Source organism: Carcharhinus amblyrhynchos, chromosome 31, assembly GCF_965287045.1.
Source record: "Carcharhinus amblyrhynchos chromosome 31, sCarAmb.v2.hapA, whole genome shotgun sequence".
Lineage (NCBI taxonomy): Eukaryota > Metazoa > Chordata > Chondrichthyes > Carcharhiniformes > Carcharhinidae > Carcharhinus > Carcharhinus amblyrhynchos.
Genome location: NC_137354.1, coordinates 21358333 through 21378068, shown reverse-complemented (window position 1 = coordinate 21378068; position 19736 = coordinate 21358333). Strand labels below are relative to the sequence as shown.

General features: G+C 46.3%; 1 protein-coding gene across 8 annotated transcripts in view; it reads right to left on the bottom strand.

Annotated features, from left to right (window-relative positions):
• Nucleotides 1-687: 687 nt before the first annotated feature.
• The window catches only part of washc2c (WASH complex subunit 2C), a 55588-nt gene continuing 36539 nt past the window's right edge, over nt 688-19736 (bottom strand). For 3 of the 8 annotated variants that reach the window (XM_080215887.1, XM_080215886.1, XM_080215893.1), the window contains 13 exons: nt 18946-19124; nt 17095-17188; nt 15914-16096; nt 13950-14126; nt 13750-13869; nt 12997-13104; nt 9943-10047; nt 8696-8809; nt 7706-7768; nt 5883-6092; nt 3947-4495; nt 2573-2744; nt 688-1712 (listed from right to left, as the gene is read on the bottom strand). In XM_080215887.1, the coding sequence (XP_080072013.1) occupies nt 1561-1712; nt 2573-2744; nt 3947-4495; nt 5883-6092; nt 7706-7768; nt 8696-8809; nt 9943-10047; nt 12997-13104; nt 13750-13869; nt 13950-14126; nt 15914-16096; nt 17095-17188; nt 18946-19124 (2226 nt within the window). In that variant the 3' untranslated portion in view covers nt 688-1560. The remainder of the gene's footprint in view (nt 1713-2572; nt 2745-3946; nt 4496-5882; nt 6093-7705; nt 7769-8695; nt 8810-9942; nt 10048-12996; nt 13105-13749; nt 13870-13949; nt 14127-15913; nt 16097-17094; nt 17189-18945; nt 19125-19736) is intronic. The other 5 variants (XM_080215888.1, XM_080215889.1, XM_080215891.1 and 2 more) reach the window with 5 other exon arrangements.

The following is a 19736-nucleotide window of genomic DNA, read 5'->3' as shown; positions in this document are numbered from 1 at the left end:
CTGATCAAGATTTAGTACAGCACAGAGAACTGAACTAGACATTTCTGTATCTGAGACCACATGATAGAATTAACAGAAGTCCACATTCGCAATCAGCAGCGCTTAACGATGAAAGGAACACAGTTAGCCACAATGTTATTCAGAGAATTTCTTCATTTGGTGCAATGCAACACTGTGTTAAACAGTCAAAAAAGTTCTTCTTTCCTTCTCCCCTCATTTTGTAGAAACCCTACAGTGCAGAGGGAGGCCATTCAGCCCATCAAGTCTGCACCAACCACAATCCCACCCAAGCCCTATTCCCGTAATCCCACATATTTACCCTGCTAATTCCTGACACTAAGGGGCAATTTAGCATAGCCAATCAACATAATCTGCACATCTTTGGACTGTGGAGGAAACCAGAGCACCAGGAGGAAACCCACACAGACATGGGGAGAACGTGCAGACCTCACGTGGTGACCTAAGGCTGGGGTTGAACCCGTTCCCTGGCGCTGAGGCAGCAGTGCAAACCACCGTGCTGCCCACATTTATTGTAAAACAGTGAATGCTCTTTTCTGAGACTTGTGACCTAAAAGTACTCAAAGGATCATCAAAAAAGTCCGCTGTCTTGCTGCTGCCGAGGCAGCTAGCCATCTAGCCATCTCCCTGCAGCAGATAAATCCCAAAGAAATACAACCCAAAGACCAAGTAAACACTGCCTAGAAGATGCAGGACATCACGTATGTTTATTGCAAAGTGTGCAGTTTCATATTGCCGAGCAATTTAAACTTAAAACTGGATTGAACAGAACCAGAGGTGTGAAGGGAACAGACACAACAGCAGTTGGATGACCTCAACACAATGTTCCCATTGAAAGCCACAAGGTCTATTGGCCTTTGTAAACCTGCAACACTCACTTAGTTTATAATTTCAGGAGACGTATTTACATTATATTGCACTGATCTTGTTAATGCTCCCCACCTAGAAACCTGTGTGAGAGAAAAATCTCAAACTGGATATTCCAACAATTTACAGGTGAATTTAATAAAATTCAATGAACAAAGATCAGAGACTGGCTTACACGTGAAGTGCTCAAAGCTTAATGTTAAAACCTCGTGTTGTTAGGCAAACCGAATTACTGAGGAACAATTCACACGATTATAAAAAATGAGGATGATTAGAACTTGGATGAATGGTGCCATGATTGAATGATTAAGGAACCAACAATGGTGGGGGTGTGGGGTGCAGGGTTGGGGGCAGAGAAAAAGGGAGCACAGCACAGATCCAGAGAACAGAGCAAATGAGAGTGGAATGTTCAGAACTACTGTGAACATATCGTCATATCTTAAAAGCAAAAGGTAGTTGCGCCCTCACTGCCTCTTCCACTGAAGTACCCAAGTCCACATTAGCTATCAGTAGTGCTTACGATTGGCGTGCTTGTTTATGGTTTAGCCAAAGTGTTATTCAGACCAAGTATTTGTTCATTTGGTGCAATGCAATGCTTCCTGTGTCAAACAGTAAAAAACACATTCTCCGTCTTCCCCTGCACTCTGCTTCCTATGGCAATGTTCTTCGCCAAATCTATGGGCCAAAAGCGTTCAAAGGATCATCAAAAATGTCCACCGTTTTGCTTTCCGGTGTGCTGGCTGGAACAGCAGCCTGCTTCGACCTGCTCTTGGGTTTGGATTGCTTCTTGCTACTTGTCGAGGACTTGGCAGGAGCAAAGATGTCGTCTGGAAGGAAGAGTCACAGGTTAGATAAAACACACAAGAACATGTCAACCGGCACAGTGCTTAGCACGGCTGCCTCACAGCGCCAGGGACCCAGGTTCAATTCCGGCCTCGGGTCTCTGTTTGTGTGGAGTTTGCACATTCTCATGTCTGCGTGCGTTTCCTCCCGTAGTCCAAAGATGTGTGAGTTAGGTGGATTGGCCGTGCTAAATTGCCCCTTAGCATCAGGGGGACCAGCTGGGGTAAATGCATGGGGTTATGGGGATAGGGCCTGGGCGGGATTGTGGTCAGTGCAGACTCGATGGGCTGAATGGCCTCCTTCTGCCCTGTAGGATTCTATGAAATGGCCTAAGCAAGCCACCCAGTTCAACGGATAGGCAACAAATGCTGGCCCAGGCAGTGACACTCACACAAGAATAAAAAACTACAGGAAGTGTGTTGTGATCAGTAGGAAGAGTTCCTACAGAGCTGGTTTGATGGGCACAGGCCCAGACAAGGACAGCAGATTTCCCTTCCTAAGGGACATTGGTGAACCAGATGGGTTTTTAATATGACAGTCAGTTCCACAGTCATCATTACCCAGACTGGCTTTCAATTCCAGATTTGATTAATTTGAACTCACATCACCCAGAGCATTCACCTGGGCCTCTGGATGAGTAGTCCAGTGATGTGCCACCATTTCCCCAAATATAGCATCGTTAGATGCAACAGGACATCCCAAGGGGGCTTCACAGGAACATTAACACTGAGTCACGAGGACAAATGGCCAAAAGATGGGTAAAAAGGGTAGGCGGAGTGTTTTAAAGGGGGAGAGAAGCAGGTTTCAGGGAGGGAATCCCAGAGTTTCCCATCATTTCACATACCCATGTCATCATCAAATATAGACTTGGTCTCCACTTTCTTCCTGCTCTTCTCCTTTGGAGCTACTTTTAAATCAGCAAATATGTCGACATGATCACTGAAGAGGTCAACACCAGCACTCCCCTCGCTGCTCTTCTTGGTCAAGGTAACAGATTCCGTGGAAAACAAGTCATCCTGGAAAAGAATAGTTCAGCAGGCAATTACTTAAAGAATCTCCTGAAAATCAGGGCAGCATTTACCCAGACCCAGCTCCCCGCATACTGCAGAATATCGCAAGTATTCTGACCAATCCAGTTCTGGGGAGCAGCGTGAGATGACAACTTATGATTTGGACTAACTAATTTAATAGAAACTTGAACAGTGCAGAAGCGGCCACTCGGCTCAACAAATCTGCACCAACTCTCTGACAGAGCATCTTACTCAAGATTCCACCCCCTACCCCCGCCCTCCATTTCCCGGTAACTCCACACATTTACCATGGATAATCCATCTAACCTACACATCTCGGGACACTAAGGGGCAATTTAGCACAGCCAATCTACCTAATCTACACATCTTTGGACTGTGGGAGGAAACCGGAGCACCCGGAGGAAACCCACGCAGACACAGGGAGAACGTGCAAACTCCACACACTCATCCAAGGCTGGAATTGAATCCAGGTCCCTGGGGCTGAGAGACAGCAATGCTAACCCACTGTGCCGTGCCACTAACTTCACTCGTTCACCAACTAACTCATGCATCCTCCATGGCATCTCCACCAGAGTGTGTGCTGACCAACCAGCATTCTCCTTCCATGCAGTATAAATTGTTGTTTGATTTACGTTTGGTATTCTTACAAACTGTCCTGGTGAGCGCAGGACAGAAAGTTTCAACACCATGCATCCTTTTGAAACAATTTTCTGGTTGAACCCAGCGTCTAAAAATTCAAACCCCCCCCCTGCCCTGGTCCTAAAAGAGTCATCTCAGTGCCGGTATTGGAATTAGCTCCACTGTGAACCTCAGTTCAATGACACGACCAGAGGATGTGGCCTGGTTACAACTGCATCTTTATTGCTTTCAGCCACGGTTGTTGAGCGGTGATCCATATTTGGAGGCCACAGGGAAGCCTATGGAAAAGGCCAGGCATTGGATTAGGCTCTCACAGCAGAAGCTGGCACATCATCGAGACGGGAAATAGACACTTGGCTGAGGCAGAGAAGCTTCCAGCTCTTCAGGAACCCTGAGCAACCTAACCTACACTATTCAGGTAAGGACAGGGAGAGGAGGAGGAGGGAAAAAAGGTAATAAACAGTTAAGAGAAAAGGACTTCTAATGCTACCCAAGGCTAGAAATGAAGGTTCCACCAGACATTTACTTGAAATCAATATTATGATTACCTCAAAGATATCCAATGTTTTTGAACTCTTCTGTGTTGTGGTTTTAGTTTTCCCGGATTTTGGTATCCCAAAGAGATCATCACCACCTTCCTCCTCCAAGAAAGCTGCTGCTTTGGGTTTCTTCACAGTCCGTTTCCCAGACTGGAACAGATCATCTTCGCTCGGTGCGAATATCGATAGACCTGGATCGTCCTTGGGCAGGTCACCCCGTGCTCCGGCTGCGGGAGCTGGCTCCGGCACCAAAGTCGGTTTGAACAGATCACCCGCACTGAAGAGGTCGGAATGTACTGGCAATTTTGCGATGGCAGCAGTGGGAGGGCCAGCATCGCCACCTGGTGAAGGCTCAGGCGGCAGTGCCCACTTTGCCAGTGGCGTCTCATCCGGACTCGGTTTTCGGATCTGGGCTGTTGGCGAAAGGTCAGCAATGCCGCTCGCGCCATCGACCTCCGAGCTCTGGTCCAAGTCTTCTACCTCGTCAGATTGCTGAGCTGCCAATCTCCGTGCCCCCCGGGTTGGCGGGCGACGTTTCTGACCCACTCTTGCTCGGCTCTACAAGAAAACAGGATAGGTTTCAATAATCTGAGGGAAAGGCCTTGCTGGATCCTTATAAACAGCTGCTATGCACGTGAGCTCTCTCACCCATCAGTCTATCAGACAATGAGAATCCAGTTCCAAAAACTCCTTTTAAGGCAAGGACAGATATTTCCTTTATGGTTCAAAAATTTAAGGGTTATGGTGAATGGGCGAGTAAGCAGAGCTGAGTCCATGAAAAGATCAACCATGATCTTATTAAATGACGGAACAGGCTCGAGGGGCCAGATAGCCAACTCCTGCTCCTAGTCCTTATGTTCTTATACTCCTCATATTCCACGATCCAAAAACACCACCTCCCACTCACTGTTTTTTCACTTGGCTAACCACCAATCCAACGAGATGTAAGTGATGATAACAGTGCAAATGATATATAAATAAAGTCTTTTTATGTTTAAAAGGAATGTTTAAAAATTGAGCTTTATTCTACAGGTAGTCAGTATGTCTGGAGGGAATGTAGCTCAGATATTGGTAGAGCAGGATAATTTTAACCTTGCAAGTATTTGTTAAGTGGAGTTGGACTTTTGTTTACTTAAGTTGCCCTGAGATTTCTGATTAGAGTAATTGAAATCACATCATCATATGATGCTGTCTGTGCAATGTTGGGTCTGTCGCAGAAAGAAAAGGTTTTTGCAGGAAGCAGTTTAGTTTGTAGCTGAAACCTAGGTGAAGTTAGAAGGATTTTACAGGCTTCTGAAACTCATTTTCTCTCTGAAAGCTTCAAGACCATCTACATTCCTGATAGGAAGCGTATTTATGTTTACCAACTGTGTTTAAAGTGGCATTTAAGTCTGAGAGAAATGTTGCTTATTTGGAATTGAAAAAGTTAGAAATTAAATTTGTTTCTTTTTCATTTTTAAATACTGTTCAACTTTTAAACTTTAATTATTACTTATCAGTCACAAGTAGACTTACATTAACACTGCAATGAAGCTACTGTGAAAATCCCCTAGTTGCCACACTCTGGTGGCTGTTTGGGTACACTGAGGAGAATTTAGCATGGTCACTGCACCTAACCAACATTTCTTTGGAAAGAAACTGGGGCATCCAGAGGAAACCCATGGAGACACAGGGAGAACGTGCAGACTCCACACTGGTAGTCAGCCAAGCCGGGAATCGAACCTGGGCTCCTGGCGCTGTAAAGCAGCAGCGCTAACCACTGTGCCACCCATAACTTCAGAAAGCTGACCAGGAATTACATTGGAACAAATTGTGCATCTTTACTAGAACTGAATCTAATGCCTTGGCGCCTCTCTCAGCATTTGATCAAGTTACAATTTCTGTTTGCACTTATGCTCGCGGTGAGACAATTGGAACAAAACGCTCACCCTTTGCCACATCTTACCTTGTTAACACTGGGCAGGGTGTCCACCTGCATCGGCCGGTCGAAACTCACACTGGCGCTCTCGTCCATAGCCGGTCCTGAAGCTGACGGTATGACCTTGCGGGAAGACAAACCAGGTGGGGAGGAGGGTGATGCTGGCCCAGGCGTAACCACGACAGCTTTGGGTGAGGCTCCAGGGAGAAGGCTCGCTGGATTAATAGCCAAACTTGCCTAGAGAGGAGGGAAAAATTCAGGAACGTAGGGAACAGCTAGATATGAACTTACAAAACCGAGCCAGGATAGAGAAGTGAACAAGAGAAAAGAGACAAGTGTCTGCACACCGATATTGTTGCACAGTTCAAAGCTGCCTGAAGTCTTGTTAGTGTTTAAGCAGTGAAGATTTGACAGCTGGTATTCAGTAACAGATCCACAAGGAACTGCTTATAAAGGCCGCTGCGCACTAACTCGTAAGCATGCAGGTATATTCAACTATAAGGGGTTTCACAAAGTTCAGTGTTTGTTGCTGCAGTTAACTAGCAGAGAAAATGTAACGTACGGAGCAGTAAAGGCCGCAGAGGAGGAGAAACTGTCAAGTCACAAATCTGCTGCCTACGGACTACTCCCTGGTGCTCAGGGACTGTGCATTGCAACTGTCAACCAATCCCAGGCTCGCTTCCTGATCGCGATGAATGCTAACAAAACAATGGCCACTCGTGGGTCAGGATGAGGCTAACACCAGCTCACCGATATCGGTAGCTGGATTCTGTGCCGTTCTCTCCGACTGGCAAAGACACCACCTAGTACAGAACTAAACCACACAGACCAAGAGCTTCCTGATGCAAAGCCCAATCTGTGGCGAGAGAGTTGGGTTCAGCCACAGCGAGGAGGCTGCAAATCAACTGGTGCCTCCATCAGAAAGCGCACGCAGGGAGAATGGGATCGGCAGTCAAACAACCAATCTGTGCCTCTGGAATAGTTTAGGTTAGGGGATCATTAGATTGGTTCCACTGGTCGGCGCAATATCGAGGGCCGAAGGGTCTGTACTGTGCTGTAATGTTCTACGTTCTATGACACCATCTTGGGTGGGATATCACAGCAGCCATTAAGCAGCACCCCCAGCAGCTTTGGGGAGGCTGACATTTAAAAAACACAAACCCTCAAACGATGCCAGAATCACCAGTGTGCCTCTGCCATGGCGGTACTCTTATCCAAGAGCAGGAATCCAGTCTGACATTCAGTGCAGGGTGTCATTTTTCAGACAAGACATTAAACTGAAGGTGGATGGAAAAGATCACACAACACTGTTCCGAAAGGTGGAGAGCTCCTCCTGGTGTAGAGGACAATATTTAAATCTATCAACACCATATACATGATCAAGTCCTCTGTCTGACAGAGTTTGTTCCATGCACTTGGCTACCATATTTCTCACATTTCAGTGAGTACAATTCTAAAGTAGTTCATTGGCCGTGAGGCACTTTGAGAAGTCCCAGTGGTCCTGACAAAGTTATATAAACCTTTCTTTCCAAAAGCTAGTGAGTCGGATTTGATATACTCCCAAAAGCCACCCATTTCATAACCTGCATTCCCTTTCCCGAGCATCCCTTAATGCCCAACTTTGCCTCGACTTGACAGTGCTAAGCTGCTGGAGATGGTAGAGTGAGAGCAGACTTAGCGCAGTGCACGGGGTTGGGGGGGGGCCTCCTGTTCACACTGCTCAGTGCCAACACCAGGCAGCAACGCAGAGGACAGGACGGCTGATGTCAGCACATCATCAAAAAGCAAGAAGTGGAGAAAAGAAGAATGTTATCAATCGTGAGATAAGTAAAAGTTACAAAAACAGTTACTTGGAGTCTTCCAATCCGAGAGGAAGGTCCTTTTGTTTTAATGGGGCTGGTGTTGGCGGCTCTCTGTGGACAGCCAGGGTCGGAGGAAGGGGGAAATCAGGAAACGAACATCAGTCACAGTTTTAATATTAAGCACCAAAAAAACTAAAACATTCTGTACCACAATCGCGCACATTTTTAAATGCCATAATGTGAGTAACTTTGTCAATACCCATTTTCAACACAAAGTCAATGATATTTGCCATACAGTGCTGAGGGCCACAGAGTGATTAGCACTGCTGCCTCACAGCACCAGGGACCCGTGTTCAATTCCCGGTTGGGTCACTGTCTGTGTGGAGGCTGCATGTTCTCCTCATGTCCTCCGGGTGCTCCAGTTTCCTCCCACACTCTAAACATGTGCAGGTTAGGTGCATTGGCCATGCTAAATTGGCACTTACTGTCCCAGAATGTATAGGTTAGGTTGACTGGCCATGCTTAATTGCCCCTTAGTGTCACAAGATGTGTAGGTTATGGGGAATAGTCATGGTAAACTGTCCCTTAGTGTCAGGGAGATTAGCATGGTAATAATGTGGGGTTACAATGATATGGCCTGGGTGGGATTGTTGTCGGTGCAGGTTTGATGGGCCGAATGGCCTCCTTCTGCACCGTGGGGATTCTATGATCTCCAGCAGCCTAAGATATTTTTAACTTTTGCTTGCTCATGTGTTGCACTTGTGTTCTGAATGTTACAAGAAAGTGCAAATCTGGGGGTGACAGCAAACACGAGTCACATGGCAATACACAAAGTGACGCCCACCTGCATTCAATACAAACACCAAGTTAAAATCCAACGGGTTTATTTGGTATCAGGTGAGTGATGAAGGAGCCACACTCCGATAGCTCGTGATTCCAAATGAACCCGTTGGACTTTAACCTGGCGTTGTGAGACTTCTTACTGCGCCCACCCCAGTCTCACGCCAACATTTCCGCATCAAAACAAAACTTCCTTACTTCCTTCTCCTCTGCTCTTGGTTTGTTTGGTACATCCTCCTGTGCTTCCTTGGGATGCTGACTGGTTTTGGTGGCAGCAACCGGTGAGATCACTGTTCCCTTAAGAACTGGCTTCTTCCAAATGGGAGAAAAAAGAGAGAGGGGCACGGGGTCATTACAGGTGCCCTTTACTGTCGGTCAACTTTCTATATGGCAGGGTCAGGTCACTCAGCAATCACTAGGATGATCAGTCTCCAGAGCCTTCTATGATTGTCTTAAGACAGAGGATTGCTCCTCCTCATGGAACAGCAGCAGTTGCACAGCTCAGCACAGCTTGTCTTCTCCAGCATGAAGGTGTGGTTAAGAACACAAGAATGAGGAGGAGGAGTAGGAGGCCATCTGGCCCCTCGAACCTGCTCCATCATTCAATAAGTTCATGGCTGATCTTTTTGTGGATTCAGCTCCACTTGCCCACCCGCTCACCTTTGATTCCTTTGCTATTCAAAAATTTATCTAACCTTGCCTTAAAAACACTCAACGAGGTAGCCTCAACTGCTTCACTGGGCAGGGAACTGCACAGATTCACAACCCTTTGTGTGAAGAAGTTCCTCCTTAACTCAGTCCTCAATCTGCTCCCCGTTATTTTGAGGCCATGCCCCCTTGTTCTAGTTTCACCCGCCAGTGGAAACAAACTCCCTGCTTCTATCTTATCTATTCCCTTCATAATTTTATATGTTTCTTATAAGATCCCCCACCCCATTCTTCTGAATTCCAATCAGTATAGCCCCAGTCTACTCAGTCTCTCCTCAGGCGTCAACCCTCTCAACTCTGGAATCAATCTCCTCTGCACCCCCTCCAGTGCCAGTATACCCTAAGGGATGAATCATCTGTGGATGTGGGTAGCCCTGTTATCTGGATAGTCAGGTTCAATGGCCTTACACTAACCATTCTTTACCTTATAGGACGGCATGGTGGTTAGCACTGCTGCCTCACAGTGCCAGGGACCTGGGTTCAATTCCCAGCCTGGTCGCTGTGCAAACTCCACATGGACATTCTCCCCACGTCTGTGTGGGTTTCCTCCAGCTGCTCTGGTTTCCTCCCACAGTCTGAAAGACGTGCTGGTTAGGTGCATTGACCTGAACAGGCGCTGGAATGTGGCAACTAGGGGATTTCACAGTAACTTCATTGCAGTGTTAATGTAAGCCTTACTTGTGATACTAATAAATAAACTTTACCTTACTTTATGTTTGTGAAAGTCTGAGAATTACCTTCTGTACCACAGGAGGCTTCTTAGGAACAGTCACAAAGAGATCTTCATCTACACTGTCTTCAAAAATACTGGATACGGATGGAGGTGCCTTGGCAGTCCGTGCCTTCACATAGAAATAGGGAATTGAAGTGTTAATGAAACTTGTGAACTACAGAAATGATTTCAAACATATCCAGGTTTGCCCATCAGCTCTTGGCTCCTTTAAAACTTGCTGTCGCATCACTGAGTAACTCAATATCACTTAGGCAACTGATTCCTGAATTGTTATAGCACAAATGGAGGCCATTCCACCCACCATGTCCGTACTAGCTCTCTGATTGAGCAAATTAGTTTGGTGCCACTCTCCCGCCTTCTCCCCGTAAACCCCTACAGGTTCTTCTTTTTCAGGTAACTGTCCGATCCCCTTTTGAAAGCTTCAATCAAACCTGCCTCACCACACTCCCAGGCAGTATATTCCAGACTGATCTTTCTCTACATCCTAGCTATAAGTGTAACATTACATTCTACACTCTGTCCTTTCCTTCTCTATGAACGGTATGGTTTGCCTGTAAAGCACACAAGAAACAATACTTTTCACTGTATACTAATACGTGACAATAATAAATCAAATTAAAATCAAATCCCTCACTGTGAGAAAGGTTTTTCCCTCTTTTGCCAATTATTTTAAACCTGTGCCCTCTCGTTTCACTAGTGGCAGGAATTTCTCCCTGTTCACTCTGTCCAGACCCCTCACGATTTCGAACATCTCTCTCAAATCTCCTCTCAGCCTTCTTCCAAATGCCCCTTTCCCTCTTCCAAAAGGGAACAGTCCTAACTTCACTGGTCTATTTTCACAACTGAAGTTCCTTATCCCTGGAACTATTCTCGTGAATCTTTTCTACACTCTCTCCAATGCTTTCACCTCTTTTCTCAAGAATGATGCCCAGAACTGGGTACAATGCTCCACAGCTGAGGCCAAACTAGCATCTTATACAAAGTTCAACACAAGCTCTTTGTTTTTGTACTCAATGTCCCTATCAATAAAGCCTAGGATAACCAATGCCCTCTCAACTTGTCCTGCCATCTTCAATCAATTATGCACATCCCTCCACTCCTGTACCCTGAGAGTTGTACTTTTCGTTTTTATTGTCTCTCCATGTTCTTCCTATAAAATGCATCACCTCACACTTCTCCACATTGAACTTCATCTGCCAGATATCCGTCCATTCCACCAACTTGTCTATATCCTTTTGGGTGAGATGGTGGCACAGTGGGTTAGCACTGCTACCTCACAGCGCCAGGGACCCGGGTTCAATTCTTGGCTTGGGTCACTATCTGTACAGAGTCTGCACATTCTTCCCATGTCTGCACGGGTTTCCTCTGGTTTCCTCCCACAATCTGAAAGATGAGTTGGTTAGGTGCATTGGCCATGCTAAGTTCTCCCTCAGTGTACCTGAACACTCGCTGGAGTGTGGCGACTAGGGGATTTTCACAGTAACTTCATTGCGGTGCTAATTAAGCCTATTTGTGATTAATAAAAACTTTAAACTTCTGAAGTTCACCATGTCCCCTTCACAGTTTACAAAACTTAAGTTTTGTGTCAACCGCAAATTTCAAATTGTGCCCTATACACCATCATTAACATACATCAGGAAAAGCAAGGTCCCAAACTGACCCCTGGGGGACCTCCACTACAAACCTTCCTCCAGCCTGAAAAATATCCAGTGACCACCACTACTGTCACTCAGTCAGCTCCCCACCCATCTTGCTACTATCCCTTTTATTCCATGAACTATAACTTCACTCAAAGGTCTGTTGGGTGGCACTGTATCCAATGTCTTTTGGAAGTCCATATACACCACATCAGTACAATTACCCTCATCATCCTTCTGTTACCTTCAAAAGACTCCAGGTTAAACACAAATTTTCCCTTAAGAAACCCACGCTGACTTTCCTTAATCTACAGGGATTTTCCCATTTGACTATTAATTTTCTCCTGAATTATAATGTCTACAAGTTTCCCCAGCACTGAGGTTAAACAGACTGGTTTCTTGCATTATTTTTATCACCTTTTTGGGACAGATGTGCAATTCCCCAATCCTCGAACCTACAGCCAGTGCCTCTGCAAATTCCATCTCCATGTGCTTGGATAAGGCATCTCATCTGGTCCCAATGCCTCATCAACTTTTAAGTACAGACAGTATACCCAATAACAACTCCTGAACAAAATCAAACCTTCCTCCTGTCTGAATTGCTTCCTCATGGCCTGGGCAGCACCTCAATCCTTGGCAAAGTCAAATGCAAAGTATTCATTTAATACCACTAACTATGCCCCTCAGCTTCCATGTGTAAAGCCCATTATTGGCCCCTAATTGGCCTTCATTCCTTCTCCTGTGCACTCCAGTTGGGCCAAAGGGCCGTTTCTGTGCTGTATTGCTCTATGACTTTGTGAATGGTATGCTTTGTCCGTATAGCACAAGAAACAATACTTCTCACTGTATACTATTGCATGCGACAATAATAAATCAAATCTACTCCTTTTACCACCCTCTTACTATTTATACACCTATAGAAGACTTTGGGCGTCTGCCTGTTGGTTGCTAGTCTCGCTTCATACTCCCTTCTTTACATCTCTCATTTGCTTTTCACCTTCCCTTTGAGCCGGTGATATTCAGCCTGTTCAGTTTCTTGGCTGCAGGAAAATGAATGGCAGAGCACGGAGGGACTTTAACCCCATCGTTCAGTTAGGGATATGGACAGGTCTGCGCTGTGTAACACACAGTCCCATCTATCTATAAAAGCTAACCCAAGGACCATTCCATTTGTCTCATTCCCACTGCATGGAGCAGGGGAATCATTCTGACCAGCTCATTTTTAATCCATCCTGCAGTTTAGGAGCACCTTGCTTCAGAAGCTGATCACAGTGGTCGCAGGCTCGGAATATAGCCATGAAAAATTCTGACAAAGTTTCCATCTGAAATGTTTATCCCTTTATCCTATTACAGATTCAAACTCCCTCAGCCATCGATCTCCAGAGCTCTATTGCAGATTGAAGCAATTCTGTTCGCATTACCTTTGAGGTAAACAGATTGTCGACTCCGTCAAAGAGGTCGCTGCTCGGGAGCTCCACGGGTCTTGTCGGAGATGCAGGTGGAGGCGGCTTTATCCCTGGCTTTTTAACCTGCCAAATAATCCCAGAGTCAGGAGGTGCAAACAGAGATTTCCTTCATTTCAGGTTAACACTGGAATACTTTCGAAGCTGCCTCCTAGGAGGAGGCAGACAGGTGAACAAGTGCCTAAAAACCACCAGGACAGACAGGAATCAACCCCGCAACTCCCACCTGCCTTAGCTTGGCCTTAACACAGCCACAGCCTGAAGCACCAAGAGGAGAGGCTCCCAATTCCACAATCACCCTGACGATACTGTAGCGTGCAACTGTGACATTAGGGGCACCAAGCATACGTGTTATTTCAAAGGTTTATTTAAGATTTGATGGCGATGTCATTAGGGTGCTGCATGCAGCTGTTTTACGTTCAGTCTCTACCCTGTGCAGTGCAGAGAACACCTCTTTCAATAAACCTTCTTAGTTTGAAATTACGTGTGCAAACCATGTCTTTTTTTGTTAAAACCCACAACCTCTAACGTAATTAGGACATTACTATGCTGAACTCAAGTCACATTGGATTCCCAGATGTTGCAGGCACATGGCACAGTGAACAGTGGGCAGAATGGATTTAACTCCTATGGTTGAGGGACGTGCTGAGTGTATATGTATGTATATATATATGAGTGACTGCTCAGTGAGTAACAGAGCTCAGGACTAACCTCTGGTTTCAGGGCATCAGCAAAGAGGTCAACGTCAGGGTCATTGTCCTTCTGCTGGTGTTGACTGAACAGCAATTCCTCATCCTGGAACACTCCAGTGCTCACACCGCTCTCGGGAAGCTGAGAAAGAAAGAAATGATTGGGAGGCGGAAGGTTATCAGGCGTGAAATTCTCGCGTAATCTCCTGCACTGAACTTTACCTTTTCATCATTCACCAGTCTGCACTGGTTCAGCGTATCCTCCAGACTCTCATCTTCCTCTTCATCAAACAGGCTCACCACAGAGTTCAGGTTGCTCGGTAACTCCTGCCGTAAACCAGCGACGCTCGTTCCGGACAGACCATCAGCTTCCTGGGAGGAGACACCCTCGGAGTCCTGCTGGAAATATTCAGACACAAACACTAATGTTACATGTTGCATCTTCATAATGGCAAGGTTCTGAAATCCAGCACCAACATTAATTTACGTTGCCGTACTAAACTCAGTCAAATAAATAACAAAACGCGCCGGTTACCGGTTTACTGGTTACTAGGAGGTAGAAGGGCCTGGCCAGTTAGTCCTTCAAATCTGTCCTGCCATTCAATTAGATCAAAGCTGACCCTAATCTTAACTTCATTACCCACTTTAGACCAGTGGCCCTCCACACAACTATAACAGAAATTTCAACTGACCCCCCGCTTATCTCAGCTTGTTGGGGTGGAGATTCCAAATTTTCCTTCTTGTGAAGGAGGCTTCCTGACATCACTGCAGAACGGTTGGACTGATTTGAAAGGTTTTGCCTCCTTTTCCACCACTGTCTCGCCAGGGGAAACAGAATTCAGGTCTCTACTTACTACATCAGCTTCTCAGCTGGGTGAATCTCCAACACTCACAGCTCCACGTGTTTGAGGAGGAGGAGGAACTGCTGTTCAGTCAACCCCTTAACCTTCAACATTCCAGAGTCCATAAGTGTGGTCTACACAACTTGTCCTCCTAATATAACCCTTTTAGCCCCTTGTCATTTTGCTAACACTCTTAAATGGTTCCCCCTCCTCTCAGTACCAGGCTATCCTTCCCCTCCACGCTCCAAATCCAACCACCCTGCTAAGGAATGCAAGAAGTCAATCACAACCTAAAGAAAGTGGCACAATTCAAGTGAGTCAGTCAGGGGGTCTCCAAATGCTTGCCCTCTGGGCGTTTTTCCACTAAATTTTTAATCCAAAGTGGAACTAAGTCACCACACACTCTGTTTGACCAGGTTCATGAGGGAGTTCTGCAGGAGACAGTTAAGCTATCAGTAAAAATGCAATTGGTTCCCAAGTGCCCAAAGGGAAGGAAATCCAGCCCCCCCCCCCACTCCAGTGTGACCAACTCCAAGCCGTCCCAAACTGGCTCAGTAAGTGTTTGAGTTACATCAAACTGATGACTGTGGCAACACGCCAATGCTCCCTACCAAGACGTGCATTTATATAGCACCTTTCACAAGCTCCTAACAGCCAATGAAACACTTTGAAGAGTGGTCACTGTTGTGACATTAGAAATCAGTGGCCAATGTACACACAGCAAGCTCCCACAGACAGCGCAATAACCAGATTATCTCCATTTTGGATAATTGACGAGGATACGGGGAGAAGACTCCCCGCGTTCCCTCAAAGCATCACCGCAGGATCTTTAAAACAAACAAAATACAGCGGATGCTGGAATCTGAAACAAAGACAGAAAAATGCTGGAAAATCTCAGCAGGTCTGACAGCATCTGTGGGGAGAGAATAGAGCCAATGTTTCAGAGCTGAAGGGTCATTCAGATTTGAAACATTGGCGCTATTCTCTTTCCACAGGTGCTGTCAGACCTGCTAAGATTTTCCAGTATTTTTCTCTTTTTGTTGCACCAGGATCTTTCCTGTTCACCTGAGGGGGCAGACAGGATCTCGGGCCTAATGTCTCATCCAAAAGACGGTAACTGCTGACAGTGCGGCACTCCTCTCCCAGGGCAGCGCTCAAATGTAAACCTCGTTTGTGCACTCAGGTGCTTGAAGGCGCAATCTTGTGATCAAGCACGCCAGCAACTCAGTCACAGCCAACACTCCAACAACTTCCACAGCAACTAAATAAACAGCAGCCTTGCCATCGACACCCACATCAACAAAGGAAAGTATCCGACGCTCCGCTCCGCTGACTCTGACCTACCACTTTCGTGTTACTTTGGTGTTCAAGAATGTCGATCCCAGCGAAGAGGTGAGCAGTCGTCACTGGCACTGGTTTTGCACCAATCCCTTCTCCCACTTGCCTCTTCACATCACAGCTGTCAACAGAGTCGCTGTCCTCAACGCTTCCAAAGAGTGAGGAGCTGTGGGGAGGAGCAGCTGGCTTCTGTTAATAGAGGATTTTGTAAAAATGTCAGCGCACAGCTCCATGGAGAATGCACTGCAGAGAGTAATGAGTGCACTGTCCTCCCTATCCACAATACCCGAACTCACAGCAGCGCCCATTGTCCCATCAGATCTGCTCACTTTTCTTTATTCATTCATGGGACAGGGGGCATAGCTGGCAGGGCCAGCACTCACTGCCCATCACTAATTGCCCCTGATGGAGCAATTAAGAGTCAACCACACAGCAGGATGTTAGATCTCCTTCTTCAAAAGGACATCAGTGAATCAGACGGGTTTTTTTTTTTAAAAACGACAACTGACAATGGTTTCACGGCTGTCAGTAGATTTTTAATTCCAGATTTTTATTGAATTCAAATTCTACTATCTACCATGATTCGAACCTAGGTCCCCAGGGTAGTCATTGTTATAGTGTAAAGAAATAATGGTGTCTTGGTGATGGCCACACAGATTCCAGCCCTTGTCTCTGAGCTCACTTGGAGTGGCACAGTAGCAGAGTTCACAGCACATGGGCCCCGGGTTCAATTCCAGCTTTGGATCGCTGTCTGTGTGGAGTTTGCAGATTCTCCCTGTGTCTGCGTGGGTTTCCTCCGGGTGCTCCGCTTTCTCCCCACACTCCAAAAGATGTGTGGGTTAGGTGATTGGCCATGCTAAACTGCCCCTTAGTGTCAGGGGAACTAGCAGGGTGGGGTTACAAGGATAGGGCCTGGGTGGGATTGTTGTCGGTGACGACTCGATGGGCTGAATGTCCTCCTTCTGCGCCATAGTGATTCTACGATTCTAGGTGAATTCATGTGTCTCAGGTTTTGGAAGCCAGTTACAGCTGAGATCAGTTGACTCCACACCAGGTCCAAGGGTCACTGGGACCTTGGCAATCTGGTCAGCTCAGCCCGGCAGCAGGGAATAATGTGTTTATTTTTAATGAATGAAAATACAAAGGATGGCACCTCACTGCCAACTGTAGCCCAAAAGCGCAAATACCTGAGGAGCAGGCTTGCTGGCTGCTGGCTTCGATGCAAAGAGATCACCTTCATCATCCTCAAATAAAAGGGACACTTTCTGTGATTTCTTCTGGCTGGACAGAGAAGGGAAGAGGTTACAATAAAAACCACAGGTGATGTAAAGAAACTTGCATCTGACAACAGTTTGAGCTCCTTTTAACGTCTTCAAAATCTCATCCTCATCACCTTCCTTACCCACAACTAAACTTGGAGCACAGAGTGATCGTGAAAGGTCGCAATGCATTTTTAAAGATCAAAATGTACCCTCTGCATTCTCACGTCTTATATTAGAGAGTGGAAGTTTTGAAAAGTAGCTAACACGTGCGGGTTAGGGAGACTAGCCATTGCTAACTTATCCCTTGGTATCCATAGAGATAGGTTAGGTCAATTGGCCATTGCTAAATTGCCCCTTAGCGTCGGGGGATTAGCAGACTAAATAAGTAAGATTACAGGGATAGGGTCTGGATAGGATTGTTGTTGGTGCAGGCGCAATGGGCCGAATGCCCTCCTTTTACGAGGATTCTATGATCTACGAAGGCGAATTAACGTACATGTTCAGGCTTGAGATAGCTTTTTAATAGACAGCACACAAAGGGTTAACAAGTCACATCCAAAGGTCAATGTTTCCACACCAACGGTTACGTGCGTGGCTCGCTTTGGCGAACATTCTCAAGAGAACTCATTGTAATGGAGAACAAATAGCCCACTCTGTCTGAGCTTAACCCCAGGGTCTTCGCAGAAAGCCCAATTAATCACCTCCAGCATTTACCAAGCCAGTAAGTTCACACTGAGCCATTCTGGGGGCAAGTACAAACACAGAACTACACCATGTACTGAATGCACTGCCTGGACAGTAAGAAACTCTTGACTTCTCTCTCTTACCTTAAAGATGGTCATGGTGACAGTTGCATAGATTCCAGTCTTTTTCTCAAAACCCATTCAGGGCGGCACAGTGGTTAGCACTGCTGCCCCACGGCGTCAGGGACCCGGGTTTGATTCCCAGCTCAGGTCACTGTCTGTGTGGAGTTTGCACATTCTCCCCTTGTCTGCGTGGGCTTACTCAGTGCTCTGGTTTCATCCCACAGTCCAAAATAGTCCGGATTAGGTTGACTGGCCTTCGTGTCAGGCAGATTAGCAGGGTAAATACGTGGGACTATGGGGATAGGGCCTGGGTGGGATTATTGTTGGTGCAGGCTTAATGGGCTGAATGGCCTCATTCTGTAGTGATTCTAGGTGCACTGGGTTAATGTGTCTCAGGCACAACGTGGTTCAGTCCCCTCCTCATTTGAAAGCCACTTACCGCTGAGATCAGTCGACTCCACAACAGATCCAAGGATCACTGGGACCATGGCGATCTGATCAGCTCAGCCCCGAAACAGGGAACCTGCCTCTGTGACCAAATGTTTGGGCATCGATCTAAACACCACGCAGCTCGTTATCACTTCTGTCAAGTACCTTGAGATAGTTTACAACAATAAAGGCACTATGCAATATAAACCATACTCTTTACATCAACACATCTCTGCACTGGAACATGCAGATCCTTCTGGAATCCTCCATAATGTTTGCTCACCAACATTTTGTCCACCTCATCCTACCCAGTGCACCAGGTTCCAGGCAGCGCTCTCCACAATTTTGTGATCTTAAACTTGGAAAGAAGGTGAGTATTATTGTACGCTGGCTAAATCAGATGGCCACAGGTGAATTCTTGGCCAGGACAGGATTCCTTTATGGTTTTGGCCCATTTAAAAGCACGATACATCCTACAATGTGCATCATGTCTCTCTCAGCTCTGCTTGCCTCCATGTGCTGCATACTCGCTGATCCTCACCTTTCCTTCGGGGTTACACCAAATAAGTCATCCTCCTCGTCGTAGTCATCGAACAAGCTGGTCTTTTTCGGGATTGTGGAGGTCTCAGGAGCCTTGGGTGTCGCTTGCTTTCCCCATGAGGCCTGTATGACCTCGCTGTCAGCAGCCTGGTCTACCACTCCCAAACCTCCCCATTCGTCCTGCAAAAAGGGAAATGGCCAATAAAGAAGCAGCTTGTATCATGGCAGTGTTTGCAAAGAGAGAGATAGGTACTGAAGGGCTGGGACACACTGCAGTGATTAACTGATTACTGTCAGGTGAAGTTAAGTGGGTTTGAGTTAGGGTGGGGGAGGGGGCGGAAGGACAAATGGCATCATCAGGGCCTTTGAGAAAAAAAACTGAAGAAGTGTAAGCTTTACTGGAATAGTGCCAAGAATGAGGGACTTCAGTCATGAAGAGAGACGAGAGATGTCAGATTGTTCTGAAGCAGTGAAGGTTGACGGGAGATTTAATGGACATATTTGAAATTATTGAGCATTTTAATTGAGTCAATGGAATCACAGACAGTTTACAACAGAGAGAGGCCATTGGCTCATAGTGTCTGTGCCTGCCAAAAAAAACCAGCCCTCCGCAGCCTGAAGCCACCTTCCAGGATTTGGTGTGTGAGATCTTAAACTTGGAAAGAAGGTGAGTATTATTGTACACTGGCTAAATCAGATGGCCACAGGTGAATTCTTGGCCAGACAGGATTCCTTTATGGTTTTGGCCCATTAGGTCATATCTGGCCCACAGGAGTGTGTGATTTAGCCTTG